General features: G+C 41.5%; 1 protein-coding gene across 1 annotated transcript in view; it reads right to left on the bottom strand.

Annotated features, from left to right (window-relative positions):
• The window catches only part of LOC108795638 (vomeronasal type-2 receptor 26-like), a 21,047-nt gene extending 8,299 nt beyond the window's left edge, over positions 1–12,748 (bottom strand). The window contains exons 1-2 of the mRNA XM_018566929.1: positions 12,675–12,748; positions 7,022–7,313 (exon numbers count right to left, since the gene is read on the bottom strand). Coding sequence (XP_018422431.1) covers positions 7,022–7,313; positions 12,675–12,748 — 366 coding nt within the window. The remainder of the gene's footprint in view (positions 1–7,021; positions 7,314–12,674) is intronic.
• Between the last annotated feature and the right edge of the window lie 5,019 nt (positions 12,749–17,767).

Genomic DNA, 17,767 nt, shown 5'->3' with positions numbered 1-17,767 from the left:
GTTATTGCTATTATATAGGGGGATAACAATCCCCCTATATAATAGCAAAGGCACACTGACAGGTCCTCTTTATGGAGACATTAGGGGTCTCTAGGACCCCTAATGTCACCTGTGGACCCCAAAAAAAGCTGATGAAGCAGAGATCCGGCGGCGGCCGCGCGGGGGGGGCGAAAAAACGAGCACATATAGACGATCGGCGGGCTATGGAGCCGCCGATCGTCTATTTGTGAAACACCCGGTAACGGGTGTTTGCATTGGTCGGGTCTTTTCTGCCCGTGCGTGCCCGCTAGGGGGCGCGCGCGAGCAGAATAAAAATGCCGTCTGGAGACGGCAACCCGCCAATGCAGCAGTGCCGTCCGTCCGTTTTTTTACAACGGGCGGACGGCAAGTGGTTAAAGCGTGCGGTTCCCCCTCCCAAAAAATACTAGGCTCTTTAGGTCTCATGTTAGGAGGGACCCCATTTAATAAAAACAAATAAGAAAGTGTGTGGGGTTCACCCCAAAAGTCATACCAGACCCTTAAGGTCTGGTAGGAATTTTAGGAGGGACTCCATGAAAAAAAAAAGTGTGTAGGGTTCCCCCTTAAAGTCATACCAGGCTGTTAAAGTGACATTAAAGTCAAAAAATGTTTCCCTCCCCCCAATGTTAATGTTTGCACTTACCTTAAATTATGTCTCTTAATCCGATCTTCTTCTTCTTTCCTGTTGTTGTTATCTGACCCTCCAGCACTGCTGCGAGTCTCCGATCCAGCGCTGACTCCTCTGTGCTTGCTGGCACTTCCTGTCCCACGGTTTCTGCATGCGGGGGCACCCGTCCATATACTTACCATGTGTCCCTCCTCGCGTCCCGGCCGAAAATGTGAACTGCGCATGCGCCGCCCCAAGATGCTTTGTGGCTGCCCGAGGATCTTCACATTTTCAGACGGGAGCGCGCGGGTTAGACACAGGTGAGTATTGACCTCTGTTACAGCAGGGTTTTTTTTAGAATGGCATTTTGACAGATGCCGGCAACTTATAAACAATTGGGTGGAACTAGCAGTGACAGCTAGCTCTGCCCAACTGTTTAGAGTTCTAACAGGTGAGCCATGATTACGCAAAGACATCATGACTTTACCCTATCATAGTTCTCACAGTTTATAAAAGCCTTGCAACAATTTTGGTTTCAGTTCTAAAAAGTGCAACAGATTCAGAGAGTAACTATTAGCACCAATTTAAGAACTTGTCCCCATGGCTGGAAGAATTACCACCGCTTTACAGATTAAGAAGCTGGCAGTAATTGAGACTAACTCTGATGTGGCCTACAGAGAGTTGCTGGTGTTCAGAGAGGGGCAGGTACTGTATGTACTGTCATGAATATGACAGGTTCCAGCTCATGGTTAATTGGTTGCTGGGATACCAGACTGCCATCGCCCTAACAGCCAATGATGTATCCCTGGGCCCATTCAGCTGCCAACTGGGAGATTCCCCAGCTGGCATCAGAATGTAAACAAAGGGGTCAGGGATGCTGGTTGACATCATTGTGACCATGGCCATACCAGCTGATTGCAAGTATGTATAAAAATGCCAGCTGAAAAAGAATTGTGTTTTTTCATGGTCATCTGGCAATATGGGCCTTGGAGTAATTACACGGGCCTTTTTAGTGGTAGATAGTTTTGTAAATGAAAATGGAACTTTACATTTTAAAACTTGCAAACAGGCTGACTTTTTAGTGCAGAAAAGACATACTATGGGGTCTATTCACGAAGCAGCCAAAGGATCTAGCCGTAGCTTCGGCTGATCCTTCGGCTAGCTTTGGCCCCAGGACCTCTTTGGTTCAGGGCTGCTGTACGGGCTATTCAATATAGCCCGTACAGGTCCCGAACTTGGCCGAGCGGCTCAGTCGAGCCAAAGGCATATGCCTCGGCTCGGCTGAGCCGCGCTGAAAGCCGACCGACAGCCTGCTTCTGACAGCTGGGCGGAGCATCTATAAGAATAGACCGAACAGCAGCGAGTAGCCTGCCGGAGGTTCGGCTTAGCCGATCCAGATGTTGGATCAGCTGAGTCGAACTCATGCTGTGCATGTTCGGCCGACCCGAAGCCACCCGATGTACGGCTGATTTCAGCCATACCAGCCTGAAGTGAATAGCCGAACAGCGTTCAGCTCACTTCGCTTTAGGTCGGTCATTGACTCGGCTGCCTACGGCAGCTTAGTGAATAGACCCCTATGTGTCTTCTGTAATAAAGGATTCTTACCTATCTGTTAGCAATCTTTCTGACAATGTAGACTGAGCTTTACATCTGCCAAGTGCCAGGCTGTATGAACTCCCGTGCACATGCACAGGAGTTATATCATCCCAACACAGCCAATCAAAATTACTGAAGATCTGGAACCCAGAAGACAACCCGGCAATGATGTCAGTGTCTGTGAATGAGCTTGTGGACATCACTTTTACCAGAGCGGAGATGAGTATAGTCCCACTTTAACTCAAGCCTATTTTTTTACATTTGTGATAGCGTGGATAAGAGTTACAATTTCTGTTTTTTTAATTGTTATTTTTGTTTGTGACTCCATTGGAGATCCTTCCCCTTCACTTCCTGTCCCTGTGATCCTCCTCGCAGGACAAGGCAGGTACAGTTGTTTTATTGTTGGGACAGGAAGACATGGTCTGCTAGACATGTGCATTCGGATTAGGATGAACCTGCAAATCAACAAAATTCAGTTTATTTGACGGTTCGTCTGAATCCGAAATATTGAATTTATTATAATGTATGCCCAAATATATGAAAACTATATTCAGGCATACATAAATTTGTGTACAGAATGAGCGGCGGCCATTGGTGTTCTGTGCATGCCCTCTGCCATCTTGGAGAGTGGAGTTTATGATGTCATACATCGAACGAGCGGCCACCGGCGCATTCTGCACATGTGCACCGCCATTTTGGAGTATATTTTGATATACACAAAGATGGCGGCACCCAACATGCAGGTGCCGCCATCTTGGTGTATACCAAGACACACTTAGAAATGGGGGCACGCATGTGCAGAATGCTCCGGCGGCCAATATGGCCACCGCTCGTTCTGCAGTTTATGGTGCGGTTTCGGATTTCTGGGTTCGTTGCCTCCAAATCCGAAACAGCAATAAAATGCATTTCCTTTGACGAAACTAATAAAAATGTTTTTGGTTTTCAATTGTTTCATCCAAAACAAAACATTTTTGCCATGCACATGACTATGGAGTGCATTAAAACTACACATGTGCGCTGGCAAAGAAATTTGTTTCATTTAGTTTTCATTCTGATTTTTCATTATTTAGTTTTGGGATTCGGACAAAATCTGAATTTTCATTAATTTCGTTAGCGGTAGTATGTACAAATTTTCATTATGAATGAATGTTCATTGCAGCAAAGTGACAGATAAAAGATTTTTTTTTAAATTACAGTCCGCAGAAGAAAAAAAAATGTGAGGGGCCCCCCAATTGATAACAGACCCTTTAGGTCTGGTAGGAACTTCAAAGGGGGTACCCAATTACCAAAAACAATGGGGAAAAAGGGGGGTCCCCTCGAAAATTCCGACAAGACCCTTGGCCCCTCTATTCCCTGCGCCATACCAGGCCACCTGCCCTGGGGGGATCCCTCCTAACATTCCTACCAGATCTGAAGGATCTGGTATCAACCTCACACTTTTTCTTTTGTCTGTCACTTTTCAACGAAAATTTGTTCCTTACGAATATTCGTACATACTACCGTTAACGAAAATTTGGATTTTTTTAAAATCACTTCCAGCGGGTTCACGTAAATACACGTCATCCGCTGTGCCCAGTGCGGGCCAGGACCAGCATGGCGGCACTGTCACCAGAGATCAGAGGGAGTTCAGTACACAAACTCCCTCTGATCTCCTCTCTGGTGTTAGAATGAAGGAAGTGATGTATATCACATCACTTCCGCATTCAGTTGTCACTTTTCAGCTACAGAAGCCCGGGAGAAGCTGGTGAAGCAGATCTCTGCTTCATCAGTTTCTCTTGGGGTCCCTAGGTGACATTAGTGGTCTTGGAGACCCCTGATGTCTCCAAAAAGAGGACCTGTCACATAAATTGGCTATCACATAGGGGGCTTCTTAGCCCCCTATGTGATAGCAATAAAGTTTAAAGCAAAAAAGTGTTAAAAAAATTAGACAAGCATTAAAAATAAAATTCCATTTATAAAAAAAATTTAAAAACAGAAAGAAAAGTCCCCCGCCCCCACATACAAGCGCAAACATGCTTCGGGTGCCCCTACGTGCAAAAACGACGATTGCGCCCATTGTGCCGCCCATGTTACATATCGCCGTGAACGTCAGATCGTGAGCAATAATTCCATTTCGCTTTTAAAGCGTCGTGATTTTAAGGCTTGACATGTTTGGTGTCTATTTACCTGACGTGACCCCGTCTTTTATATTTTACCAAAAAAAATTGGGGTGATACTAAAAAGGTTATTCACAAAGCTAGCTGAAGGATCAGGTAGAATTTGATTTTTGAGTGTAAAGGTCCGTTTGAATGACCTAGACATTCATATACACACACATACATTCTAATGCTCAAAAAGGTGGAACTTGATGGACCTGTGTCTTTATTCAACCTCAAATACTATGTAACTTAAGCTTTAAATATAGTTTTTTTTAAAAAATTTATATATAAAAATAAATATAAAACACACATTTAACCGCTTGCTGACCAGGTGTTTACACCCGCTTCCTGGCCAGCTCATTTTTCAGTATTTAGCACTGCGGTACTTTGACTGAGATTTATTCTGTCATACAACACTGTATTGGAATGAATTTTATACCATTTTTTGGGGACTGATAGAGCTTTCTTTTGGTGGTATTAAATCATTAAGGAAAAAGTACTGGAAATTTTTTTTACATTATATTATAATACATTTATTATTACCCAATTCTTTGGTAAAATGTAAAAGACGGGGTCAAGTCGGGTAAATAGACACCAAACATGTCAAGTCTTAAAATTGTGCGCACCCTCGAAATAGCAAAAAACTACCATACCCAAAAGTGACCATAGGCGATGCTTTAAAAGCTTTTACCGCTCATCAGTTTAGTGTTATCAGTGATTGATGGCCCTAGAATGATTGCTCTTACTGCAACGTTTGCAGCGATATGTAACACGTGCGGTATAATGGGCACAATCGTCGTTTTCGCACTTGTGGGCACCCGACGCATGTTTGCACACGTGTATGTATGGGTGGGGACTTACTAAAAAAAGTTTGTGTTTTTTATATTCTTTTTTATGTGTGACTTTAATTTTTTTTTCAATTTTTTTTTACTTAACTTTATTGTTATTACATATGGGGGCTAAGAAACCCCCCTATGTGATAGCAAAGAGACGTGACCGGTCTTCTTTATGGAGACATCTGGGGTCTCCAAGACCACTAATGTCACCTAGGACCCCCAAAGAAGCTGATGAAGCACAGATCTGCTTAATCAGCTTCTCCACAGCTTTTGAAGCTAGAGAGTGACACAGGAATGCAATCTCCCTCTGATCCCCTGTCACAGAGCCCCCATGCTGGTCCTGGGCTCGCACCGGGCACAGTGGAGCTCGGGACCAGCGGGAGGGGGGGTGTGGAGGGGGGGTGCACAGATCGGGACATTATACAAGCGAACCGACGGCTCTATAGCCGGCGGATCGCTTGTATGTAAACAGGCATCGCTGCCGGTTTTTAAATCTGGCAAGTATCCCGCTCATGCGTGAGTGGGCGGGACAAACAGGCCTGTTACATCCAGGAAGCTCACGGCTAGCCGTGTTTTTACAACGGCTGGCCAGGGGGCGGTTAAAAAACCTATGTGCTTTCAGATCTGTGCAGTAATCCAACAGTAATCAACTTGTGCCTCTATCCGGGAGCTTCTTCTAATACAGACCAGTCACAGCTGCTCCCTCTTTGTGCACTCGGTGACTGGTCTTGTATCCTCCTTCCTGTAGTTTTCTGCAGCCAGCTACTAGTAAGTGCAGCAGATGAGTCCCAGTCACAGCTCCTCTCTGCTTGGTGCAGCATGATGTGAACTGAATGAGATTTCAGCTTTAACTCTTTTGGTGCTGTCACCATATGGTGACGGCAGCAATGCCTTGTAAGCAGATCCCAAGTTACTATAGCAGCTGGAAGTTTGCTTACACATGTATATCTGACTGTCAGCTGTACACAAGAAGGGATTTGGGTGGTTTTAACCTCCCTGGCTGTATTCCCAAGTGTGGCTCGGGGTTAATTTTATGTGCCATAAGCGGTAACCCCTAGCCACACTTGGGAATACAGCGCAGCGTCTCTTACCTTGCCCGCGATCCCCGCTGTGTCCTTCGGCCGATGCCGGCTTCCGTCTTCCGGGTTTCCGTCCCTTGCAATTGTCCGTGTGGCAGGGGGGCGGAACCGGTGGGAAGTTTAAAAGTAAAAAAAAAATGAAAAACACAAAAAAGGAGAAAAAATTAAATAATCATACCGCCAGGTAGGTAAAGCCGTTTGCTTACTTATACAGGCCACTGATGAATTCCCCCCTTTTCACTTGACAACCATCCTATGTACCCCAGCAGACGGTGGCAGTGAACATCCATTTACTAATTGCCCCTGTACTGAATGGTATGATTACTATTGTAAGTAAAAGAAACTTTGCTGTACTGTGAAATTATAATTCTAATGAAAAATGGTTAATGACATGAGTTATGTACCTGAAAATTTTTTTTTGCTAAATTTTAATAAAGCTATAATAAACTAAAAGAAGTGAACAAGTGGGTGTTATAGTGTGTTTTTGTGCACTAAAATCAATTCAAAGGTATTTTTAATAAAAATGTGGGTTTGATAAATAGTTGCGTTAATATTGTGAGACATAAAAACATTGCAACTGCCATCATCTCCTTCTACAGGATCTCTGCTTTCAGGAAATGTATACTTCTGGAGGTCTTCAAGTAATCTTCAGGCCTAAATTGTGCATTTTAAAATGCAAAAAAATACAAAAACAGTTCTGGCAGTGAGAGGGTTATTTGTACCTTAGATTTAGAGCCACCTTCTTACCTGTGCATATCCATAAATGTTTAAAATCTGAGCTATATGTAAAGATATTTCCGATGACTGGCCTCCAACAACACCAACAAGTTTGTCATGATCACGGCAGGAGTAGTTGGGAACTGTGGATCCCATTCCAGATAAAATGTTCAGGACACTGTCTAAAGCTTTATTCACATTTCTACAAGAGTCACCTGCAAAGTATCCCAGAGTCACATTAGGTAAAATGTCAGAATTACTGTTGATCTCATCAATGGCAAACGTAAAAGCCAAGAAGTATCTGTAGTAACGAGGTACAGGTCTATGAAGAGAAAAAGGATGAAAAGGGCATCTTGAATCTTCTTTCTGTGTAATTTTTTATATGTGTTTAGGCCCTTAATAGAAGGGTCATCTTTAATTTTAGGTTGCAAATAATAATGCGAAAAGCACCAAAAAGCAGCACATTCAGCAGGATTTTACAAAGTATTGACCAAGCTTCTATTAGCTTTCTTAAAGACCAATTGAACCATTGAAACCCTGCTAAAGCTTGTTTAAAGATATACTACCACTTTGTCCATTAAGGGTGAGGATAAAGGACCTGTCCCCCTATATACACACACCTTACCATTGTTCCATAGCCACTCCTTCCCCTGCCAGAGTGGCACCAAAATTTCTGATTTTGATGACCTAAGGAAGCTTTGATAGTGCTCGGAATATGATGGCCTGGATGGCATTGTCACAGAGGACAAGATCACATGTTCCTCCATATTTGGTTACACCAGGTATAATGGGCAGCTATGTAGGAGAAAAAGGCTCTGGGAGTACTAGTAAGATCTTTCTTTTGGTGTTATTTAATCACCACTGGGTTTTTGTTTTTTGTTTTTTTTTACTATTGCGGTATTGTGTGGCAATCCCACAGTAGAACTGAGGGTTGTAGTCGCCCAGGACTCTCAGCCAGAGGTGCTGAGCGGTTCCAGGAAGCAAGTACTTGCACTGGGAAAGAGCTGACTTTGCAGTTCTTCCCAGGTTTTGTAGATTTGGCATGGGATCCTGGAACTGGGAGATTTCAAATAGAATTGGGAGGGATGAGATCTCCAGTCCCGGGTCCGTGGTTTAGTAAGGGTCAGCACCTAATGATTGCACACCTGTGCACAACCCTTATGGAAAGGGTGCTGGCTGATGTTCAGGGCTTCACCTGGGAGACAGGAAAGCTCCACCCAGGAGTCAGAGCACAGATGTTAGCACCTGTATACGTGGACAATGCTGCATTACATTGTGTTAGTAATGTGATCAGAGTAGGTTCTAGAAAAGAAAAGACAGAACACACACCCTTCCACATTGTCCTGTGTTATGATTGACCCCCACTTGGCATTTCAAGGCACAATAACATCACCACATCAGAGAAGTCTATCTATAAGTTATATGAGTTACCAGAAAACCCATCCCCATAATGCCAAGTTTTGGTTTTAAATCCAAAACATAGCGCTTTTTGGGAAAAAGTTATTTTTTCACACTGTTTGCATGTTCTGGTAACTTTTATGTCCCCAGGGTAAAGAGCGAGGACAGACAGCCAGGAGAGAGAATGAGGAGACACATCCAGGGGAGAGGGAGGAGATATATACAGGAGAGAGAGCGAGAAGAGTCAGCCAGGAGAAAGAGCAAGGAGAGACAGCCAAGAGAGCGAGGAGAGACATCTTTTGTCCCTGATTCAGGACCATACACTGCAGAACTTGTTAAATGGGCTGAAGCACAAAGTGTCTGAAAAAGACACAAATTGTTTGCTGAGATCCATGTTTTTTTGGCATGAGGGACATTAGGGGCGAAATGAAATAAAATAAACAATTCTCACACTGGATCCTCCTGCACCCCCCACAATCCTGGCTCTGAGTGCATACATTTAGCATTGCACATGGGAGAGGGCGAGGGAGAGGGAATGTTGTACTTACTATCAGAGCCCAGTCACAGTGGAGGTCTACCTCAATACTGTGCACAAAGTGCAGTTGCATATGATCAGGAAGACCAGGACTCCATGGTTGCCCCTGTCTGCCTGACATTGTGACATTTTTTGTCCGGGTTTAAGTTGCCCTGAAATACAGACACAGCACGTACAGGATTCAAATCAAATTCTGGGTGAATCCCGGACAGGTGGCCACCCTAGGTAACATTAGTGTAGGTTGTATTAAAGTGTATGAATAGCCCAAAGCTGTGTTTTGGACAAAGTGTAAAAAGCTTAAAACCCCAATCAGGTTATTTTTGGCCTATTCTTGGGAAATTTCCTTGGATTTCTTATCCTGGTGAAACCAAAGGATATAAAAAAAAAATCCCACCAAAGTGAAGGGAATTCCTATCTTTATTGTCACCGCTGGATGATTAACTGTCACATCTTCTTCTAGTAATGACTGTGAAATGTGGTCAATTGTAACCCGAACATATGTAGGGCTTAATCTGAGACAGCCTGATACACAAAAACAGCTTTCAAAACTTGAAAGAAAGTCTAACCCTGCCCACTTGACTCAAAACTGAAAGAAACATTTTGCCTTCGGATGCATTTAATAAATAATAAAAATACTTACAGCATACAAGCCATTGGAGAGTTTAAAACATCACCAATATTCACTATATGATGATAAACACTGAATATTCCCCCAATTATGAAGTCCCCTTCGCTGAAATATCTGATGTTGTATACATATTCTTTTCTGGTAATAGAACATCCAGGTCCTGAATTTATTTGTATACCCTCTGATGGTAATATCATACATAGACATAATGTAACTTGCAGAAGTGCACAATGAACATTCATCACTGAGCCTTGTTACTGTCCTACCCAATCCTTTTATATGGAGAATTAAAGTTCTGTAATCGGAGTGCACACAGAGTGCACACAGTGCACACTATGTCTGGAGTCTGAATCAGTACAATGGTCTTATATAGACGTGGCAGAGCAAGATAAAGATTTTGTTAGATCTCAGATGCTATTTTGTAGACAATAAATTATATATTTCTTTTTCTTCATGCAATACTTTAAAAAAATCATGGTGTTATTTGAGAAAGAACAAGATAGGAAGCAGGAATACAAAAAATCATTAAACATAGAGAATGGACTGCTTGGGTCAGATTCTCATGAATTAACTCTCCATTGTTAATGGCCAAGTTTACTTTTCATACCATGTTTCACCCATATTTAGAAAGCTTTTATTGCAGCTAATGGAAGAAATCTGTATACAACAGTCCAGTAACAACAAACGTTTGAATCCAAAAGGATAAAAGTTCCAGCACAACGGGACTCCCTGCCTAGAATCCAAGCACAGGAGTCCCGTTGTGCTGAAAATTTTTAGGCTTTTAGATTAAAGGTTTGTTGTTGGTGGACTACAGTGTGCAGCTTTCTTCCATTGTTTGCTGGGCTCGAGCATGGATGGCTCCTACCCTGCACACACTTGTCCCCGGGTGTTGTAGACTCAGTGCTGGATGGAGCAGTGTAATCCTCACTTGAATACAAGCATTTTTGCAATTCCAATTTCAGATGATGCCTGCTGCCAGTTGTAGCTGCACTTTTCAGCCAATGTACAATATTTGTGGCTATTGTTTCTCAAATAAACCTCTTTAATTTTTGTTTGAAGGTAATGCCTGGCTCTTCTCTATCTTTGACCAAGCTTTCCTCATATGGTCTAGCCACTGAACACTATGTGTGGCTATTGTCTCTCATAATAAAATATAATTTTTTTTAAGATAAAACCTGACTTGTCTTTTTCTATTTGCTGACTATTCAAGTGCTTACCTAGTCTCTCAATGCTAGCCAATTTCTATCAAACACATACCTGAAGTCTATATTTTGAAAACTTTGGGGGAAATTGGGGATACATGAATGGGAGGGTGTTTTGGGAATGTGGATTTTGGTCTTGAATTGTTTCTGTGTACTCTGTTTTGACATTCTATTAAAATTTTAAGACACCACAGTGTGTTACTGCCAGTAAAAGAAGCTCATAAACTATACTATTAAACTTTTTTGCTATTGGATAGTTTGTTAGAAGCTGAAAACGTTAGCTTTATTTTCCACCATTTAATTCAGGCCTGTTGCTGCTGGATAAAAAAATAAGGTGTTGCCAAAACTACCTAAAATGGTTGAAATAAGTTAGATTGGGAGCTGCTTTTGTGCTTATTTTTTTAATTTGTTACATGTCCCCTGTGGAAGTCCCCACCTCCCCATGCCTTTTTCTTACAATATTAGTCTTGAAAATGGGCAGTATTTAGTATTAAGATTCATCAATACAAAACACAGAAATTCCCCAGCCTCAGGCTGCCAGCCAGCCTGCAACCAAACAAGTAGCCCTGTCAACAGTATGCGTTAAAATCAGAGGTTTTAGTTGCACAAACTTTTGGCCAAAAATATGTAGAAGCCACACTGCCGCGCCAAGGCACCTTTGCAAAGTGTGGTCCTAACTCTATGGGGTTGATTTACTAACCTTTTAAACACACCACGAACGTGTATACACCTCTGTAGTGTGTTCCCTCCCAGCATGATCTATGGGAGGAATCGAAACACCTTTGTAGTGTGTACACACCCAGCAGGTGTGTTGTGCAAAGCCCTGCAATGAATTGCAAGGTAATGTGGTGTAAATTAGCTCTATGTTATGTTGCTTGCGTTGATGAATGCAGGAATGTAAATGCATGAGCTAACCATTTTTGTCTAAACTGTCAAGCAGCATTATATATGCATCATGTGCATTATATTTCCATATATGGCATTAGTGGAAATATGCTTTTAGAGACTTTTTGGTTGATAAATACGTTTTGCTGTGTGAAAATCACACACACCTGGTGTGTGTGTGTGTGTTTAGGTTAGTAAATCACCCCCTTAGTCTCAAGGGATAACTGATCTATTTAGAAGTATTCTGAATCTTGTGGTCATCCAAGTTCATGACAGTTCTGCAACGGTGATGACCAATGGTATAAGTTATGGGTTGGACTTGATGGACGTATGTCTTTATTCAACCCCAAATACTATGTTACTATGTAAGTAAATGTAAAATGTGTTTAAAAATCTGCTTTTTATGTTCATAATTATGTGTATTGTTACTTTAAAAACCACAACAATTATGTACAAAAGTGGCATCAAGATACAATATCATTGTATTTACCCTAATATTCTGTAGATAATGATGATAATAATCATAATTATAATAATAATAATGTAGGGTCCCTACCATTTGCAGTTTTGTCTGATTTAGAGGGTTATTCACAAAGGAGCTAAAGGATTAAGCCAAAGCATCGGCTAATCCTTCGGCTCATTTCAACTGCCATAGCCCTTTGGTTCAGCCGAACCGAAGGACTGCTATACCAGTTATGCACAATAGCCCGTACAACAGCCAAAGGCAGCCGAAGGGCTCCGCTGAAGACACAGACTAAATTTGCACCTGTCAGATGGGTCTTCTGAGGTTCCAGCCAAATCAAAACAAATGGGCGGAGTCGGCCATGAAGTTATGGCCGGCTCCACCTATTTGTTGTCAATACAGGTCATTTGGGGTTAGTAGCCTGCCATTGTATGACAACAAATGGGCCGAGCTGGCCGTGATTTTTTTTTTGGCCGACAAATATGACAGATGCTGGCCAAATCAAAACAAATAGGTGGAGCCAGAGGTGATGTCACCGCCAGCTCCCCCATGTGTTTACTTTTTGCTGGCACCTGTCATACAGGTCATGTTGCGACAGAAGTTCATCGCGTGCAGATGGGTCATCATGGACAACGCTGGACATCATGATTGACCATTGGATTATGTCGAGGATCAGTTATTTGGATTTTTTTATTAGGGGAATTGTCACAATTCCCACAAAATGTTGTGTTTTTGTTTTTCAATTCAAATATTTTTTTCAAAAGTGTGGGATTTTTATTTACAATTTATTTTAACCCTTTAGTGAATGAGTAGAGGTACCCCTTACTAATTCACAAGGGGGTGGGCAGCATCTGGGTGCCCCCTTTATTAAATAGCGTACCCCAATGCAAATAAGCCCCCCTGCTTGCGGGGAGGGCTTGTGGGGAAGAGGCCTTTGTTCCCATCGGCACAGGGACAAGGTGCTTTTCTTGGAGGGACCTGGTGGCTTTTTTAGTGAAATAAATACATTATATTGTTGTGTTTTTTATCAAAAGCTTGTCACTGTGCATCTTTTTCTAAATGTAGCCTTGTGAAAGAGCTTAAATACTGTGTAGATAATCTTTGCATTGGGGGATTTTTCATTAAATTTTTTTTATTAAAAGCTGGCTGTTGTGAGCCTGGTGTAAAATGTGACCTAGTGAAAGTGCGTCAATACTGTGCACAATATTTAAGAAGCCATTTCCAGTAGAAAAAAAAGACACCATATTGTTTATTTTTTTTATTATTAACAGCTTACTGGTGTTTAAATTCTGATGACATAGTCACTGCAATGTTTTGGAGGCTTTTTCCAGTTTAAAAAAATCAATTATAATGTTGATTTTATTTTTAATTAAAAGCTTGCTGGTGTGGGTCCTGTTCAAAAAGAAAGTGCTTAAATACATTGCACGTAGTGACAACAATATATTGTAGGTCTTTTTCAGTCAAATAAATATACTATATTGTAGGATTGTTGCTTAACAGCAGGCTGGTGCCTGTCAATTTGCAAACGTGGCCTATTGAAAGTGCTCAAATACAGTGCATGTAGTCACTGCAATATTCTGGGTCTATTCATTTTTAGGTAAAAAATATGCTTTATTGTTGATTTAAAAAAAAAATTGGCTAGAGTGGGTCCTGTTCAAAATGCGGTCTAGTGAAACTGCTTTAATACTGTGCACATGGTCACTGCATCATTTTGGGGGTTATTTTCAGTGACATAAATACATTTTATTATTCATGTTTTTTCTTAAAAACTGACTTGGGTCCTGTTCAAAATGAACACTGACTAACACTGATCAACCTGACTTACTATGTAACTATGTACATCTATAGTGTATAGTGTAAGAGTATAGTGTCATCGATGTTGTCCCTGAGAATCATGTTCTGTAACACCAAATACAGTTTTTAAAGGCATCTTCAATGCATGTACTTATGCATATTGGTGTTTACCCCAAGTTGCCCTCAAATGTGTATAAAAAGGAGGACCATCTCTCCACTGAATGGTTTTTATCAATGTTAATGTTTGACAATCTCTTGTCTATTACCTTTGAAAATTGCTAGAACTGATTTCCAAGATTCACCCCTATAGATGTCAGTGGGGTTTAGATTTAAGTTTGCAATATTCAGACTTTATGATGAAAGGTCTGTGACCTGAACCGAGGCTCATACCTACTCTTAAACGGCTTTCATACTAGATTGCAAAAAAAAAACAATTTCTCTAGTTCATGGCCTGGTCATTTCCCATGTGAACATTTTTCCAGCCATTATAATTTTTTATTGTAGCATTATGTACATAATTTTGTTTTTAATTATTTTCTTTAAAAAAAAGAACACATATACACAATATACATGCCTGTGTGTTTATATACTATTTTATTTTTTTTGTGAATGAGTAACATTGGTGTTCTTCCCATGTTGTTCATGTGTACCCCATATACATTAACATAGCCATGAGAGACAGATATCTAGGAGCCACTTTTCAGAATTTATGAATAAAATTGAGTACCAATAGTGGCCAACAATTCATGCTATATTATATTAATTTGGATGACACACAAAGCCCCCCAGGCCTGAACACTTCCTGCCTGCAAGGGTAGTAGCGCTTTAGACTTTCTTTTTCTGTTTTACATACTGTTCCCAGCTTCTGAGTGCACTATATGTGAGGGCTGCCATTTGAAAGGGCAGCAACTGTCACCTTCAAGTGACCTCTAACACCTGATACAAGCTGAAGAATATGACTCAGAGAAAATAAAGCTAAATTGGATGGGCAAAAATATTAATTATTCATAAGTACGTCTGCTATCCAGTGCTCCATTCCAGAGATTTCTACTTATTCCCTGTTCTGGTGACACAGCTTTATCAGACAGCAAGTAAGGAAAACTCACCAACAGCAACACAAAAGGAGGTAATTTTACTAAAAAGGTTATTCACTAAGCGGCTGAAGGCTGCCGGGTGAATAACTCAGCCGAAGTGAAGTTGTGCGGCTACTTACTCAATAACTCAGCCGAAGTGCAGAAGGACTTCAACTCAGCGGATCCAACATTTGGATCGGCTGAGCTGAAGCTCAGGCAGCTCACTTGCTGCGGTTCACCCCTATTTAAATAGGGACCGCATGGTAGTGAGTGAACAGCGGAATCCGGCTTGGCTATTCTGCTCTGTACCGAGCAGAATAGAAGACAACTGAAAAAAAAAAGTTGAAAAATATTAAAAAGTAGGAAAAATTAAAAAATAAATAAAAATATTTTAAAGAAAATAAAAAATAATTTAAAAACTGATCCAACTGCATGCGACGGACTCCCGCCGCATAATAAGGCATCTGACAGATGCTGGCAAAAAAAAACAATTAGGTGGAGCTAGCAGTGACAGCTACCCCCGCCCAACTGTTTCCTATTGGCCGGCACCTGCTAGAGTCTTCTAGGTCATTTGGGGACGCTGATCTGTCATTAAAACTGGGTGGAGCCAGCCATGAGATCACAGCTGGCTCCACCCAGCTGTCATTTGCGTGGCTTATGGCCAGACTTCGACCGGCCAGCAAGAGCCGAAGCATATGCCTTCGGCTCGGCTGAGCTGCTCAGACTGCCTTTGGCAGCTGTACGCGCTATAATGAATAGCCCATACAGCAGCCCTTCGGTTCGACTGATTGAAGGGCTCTGATGGCCGAAGAGAGCCTAAGGATCAGCCGTAGCTATGGCTGGATCCTTCGGCTCCTTCCTGAATAACCCATAAGTTAATTTGCGAATGATAGAGCCCCTATGGGCTTTTGTCTGTTTCCCTGTTGCAAATTTTTCCAAGTTGGTAAAAAAAAGGTTCAGTTCATAAATAAAACTGTACTCCTGACAGTACTAGACCTTCAAATAATAAGTGGATTGTGCTACACTAAAACCAAATCAAGAGATGCAAAGTCACCAGTTGTCCAGATACATAATTTTTCTAACAAATGTATTGTGAAGAACAGCATCACGGACATATATACCAATGTTTCAGGGCCTTTCAGGGCCCCTTTAATAAGGTAACATAGAGTGTTGCTTTAAAAAGGGGACACTGTGAAGCCCTGAAACATATATTCCTGTGTTGATGTTCTTCACAATAAATTTGCATCCCATGATTTGGCAAAAAAAAAGTTGTCTATAGGACAAGAAACAAGAGGAAATCTCCAGATAGCAGCCTTTCCCAACTCCATCCCAAATTAGAAAAAACGTTTGGGCTATAAATACACTTCAAGGCATTGACTGAATGTTCAGACTTTTGGACAGTCTGTTAATACTGTCATCCCTTGTCATACAACATATGTCACATATCAGATCCTCAAACATGTTTCAAGATTTGCCTATAAGTACACTATCATTATTCTTAACTCTGCTGCTTTATGATGCAAAAAAGTTAATTCAATCAGATCTCAGTTTTTTCCAATTGGTAAACACATCAGAAAGCCCAATGCAGTTCTCCAACCATGTAGATATAAGCCCACATGTCTACTGTGCTTGGCTGGCAAACCTGGCAAAGCAGATCACAGGAATGGTTCTGATCAACTTCTGATGGAATGTATTTAACAATATTTACTCCTGTCTATCTGACATTGTGATACAAACATTTCATAATGTGTGAGATAAATCAGTAAAGAATGTACACCTGTCTCATTAGATATTTCTCCATCTGAACACTGCAAACATTCAAAGCAGCACCGATGGATTCCCCTCTTCATGACACTTCTATATCCTGGAGGACAGTCTTCAGAACACGTAGACACAGGAACCTACATGAGAAACAAAACAGCAGAAAAGTTAATAAACACTAATTGTAGAAAATTTAATAATACTGTAATAATGACAATTTGCCACAAAGGATCCCCCCGACCCTTCCCTATTTGTCCCCTTTGGAATGACTTTAATTTGCCTTAGTTCTAGGTGTCCTCAGTCGGGTGATGTCACAGGTGCTTTTACCCTCTTCTTCCTCTGGTAGTGAATGGTTCCTAAATGTTGCAGAAAGCAGAGCCAGGCTGACAAAAAATTAGTTATATGACACTTTCAGGTCTATTCACAAAAGGGTGAAGAGTTTGGAGAAGGCAGGAGAAGTGAACAATGTAGGACAACAGAGCCGATATGGAAAAATTCACTAATTCAGCTCACTTTCCAGTTCAGCTATGTTGTCCTAGATTGTTCCCTTCTCCTGCCTTCTCCAAACTCTTCACCCTTTTGTGAATAGACCCCTGGATGTCATTCAGCCCAGAAGATAAGTCATGCTGGATCCCCAGGCGGGTGAGGTTGAGGGGAACAGGTGGTGAGTATCGCTGCCAAAGCTGATTTTTTTATTTTTAAAGACTGCTGGGGGATCCAAGTTTATTTCAATTGTTTAAACAGGATTTGGCCTTTAATAATGTAGAAAACAATCTATATAGAGTTACTATATAAACAGTTGTGCTCCTCTTGCTCATAGGCTAGGGGAAGGATAGCTCACCACAACTAATTTGCAGCATAGGGTTCTACTTAGAAAGCAGACCCCTGATATTAGACCCCAAGAATGGGTCTCACTAAGAGTAATGTGGATTGAGATAACTTCTGTTTTATGACCGCATCAGCTATGTGCTTAAACCTGACCTGCTTCCTTATTTTCTGGACATGGAGTAGTAGTAGTGTACATGACATAATTAAAT

The sequence above is a fragment of the Nanorana parkeri genome, unplaced genomic scaffold (genome assembly GCF_000935625.1).
Source record: "Nanorana parkeri isolate BGI_ZX_2015 unplaced genomic scaffold, ASM93562v1 scaffold989, whole genome shotgun sequence".
In the NCBI taxonomy this organism is placed as follows: Eukaryota; Metazoa; Chordata; class Amphibia; order Anura; family Dicroglossidae; genus Nanorana; species Nanorana parkeri.
Note: the sequence above shows the minus strand (reverse complement) of the source record. Positions and strands in the feature narration are given on the sequence as shown.